This window comes from Carlito syrichta, unplaced genomic scaffold, assembly GCF_000164805.1.
Source record: "Carlito syrichta isolate Samal-C Ts95f unplaced genomic scaffold, Tarsius_syrichta-2.0.1 Scaffold305726, whole genome shotgun sequence".
In the NCBI taxonomy this organism is placed as follows: Eukaryota; Metazoa; Chordata; class Mammalia; order Primates; family Tarsiidae; genus Carlito; species Carlito syrichta.
The window spans coordinates 339,331-340,250 of record NW_007249822.1 but is presented as its reverse complement, the minus strand read 5'-3'; the positions used below and the strand labels follow the sequence as shown (position 1 = coordinate 340,250).

At 56.0% G+C, this 920-nt stretch overlaps 1 protein-coding gene across 1 annotated transcript in view; it reads right to left on the bottom strand.

The window, feature by feature from the left end:
* Nucleotides 1-809: 809 nt before the first annotated feature.
* The window catches only part of GRIP2 (glutamate receptor interacting protein 2), a gene marked incomplete at its 3' end in the record, with an annotated part of 27,620 nt that continues 27,509 nt past the window's right edge, over nucleotides 810-920 (bottom strand). The window contains 1 exon segment of the mRNA XM_021714717.1: nucleotides 810-920. Within this exon segment, the coding sequence (XP_021570392.1) occupies nucleotides 810-920 (111 nt within the window).

The following is a 920-nucleotide window of genomic DNA, read 5'->3' as shown; positions in this document are numbered from 1 at the left end:
TCCTTCCGCCTCAGCCTTCCAAGTAGCTGGAACTACAGGCACGTGCTACCACACCTGGCTGATTTTTGATTTATTGTAGAGATGAGGTCTCATAATTTGCCCAGGTGGGTCTCGAACCCGCGGGCTCAGGCAATCCTCTCACCTCAGCCTCCCAAAGCGCGGTATTACAGACTGAGCCACCGAGCCTGGCGTAATTTTTTAAAAATTTATTGTAGAGACGAGGTCTCACTAAGTTGCTCAGGCTGGTATCAAACCCTTGGTCTTAGGCAATCCTCTTGCCTCACCTCCCAAAGTGCTGGGATTATAAGCTTAAACCACCATGCTCAGCCCCAGCTTTTCATAAAAAAGAAAAGAAATCTGCCCTTTGACCTGGGGACACACCCTCCAGGTCTTAGTCCTCACCCTTCCCTTTCACCTCTTCAGCCCCTAAGGTTTTTCTTACCTTCTATCTGGCTCACAGTTCACTTATTGTGCCACTGCTAGCCCCCGTGGGGCCAAGCGTGCAGCCTTGGCTTGTCCCTGCACACAGCCCGCCACAGCTCGAAGCCACACTCGCTCTGACCCACCCACTCCTCTGTCCATCAGCTGCTCCCGGGGGGATGGGGGTCTCCTCTGCCAGGCTTGGCTGCTACCGATGTTTCCCCAATCCTTGTGGGCCTCACAGCAGCTCTGAGGCCAGACCCTGGGCAGACAGCAAGCCATCCGTACTGTTCCCCCCCCCCCACTTGTTCCAGCTGGCCCTCCGTGGCACCTACAGCCCTCCCTCCCCCGGCCAGGTTGCAAGTGCAGGCCTCGGTGGCCAGGCCTACCTGAGTTGTCCTCATCCTTGCAAACTTTCAGCTTCACCAAGTCCTCACACTGCCGCAAGATACGCACAGCGTCCTCCATGGGGCAGTTGTCCTGACGGATGTTGTCGATGG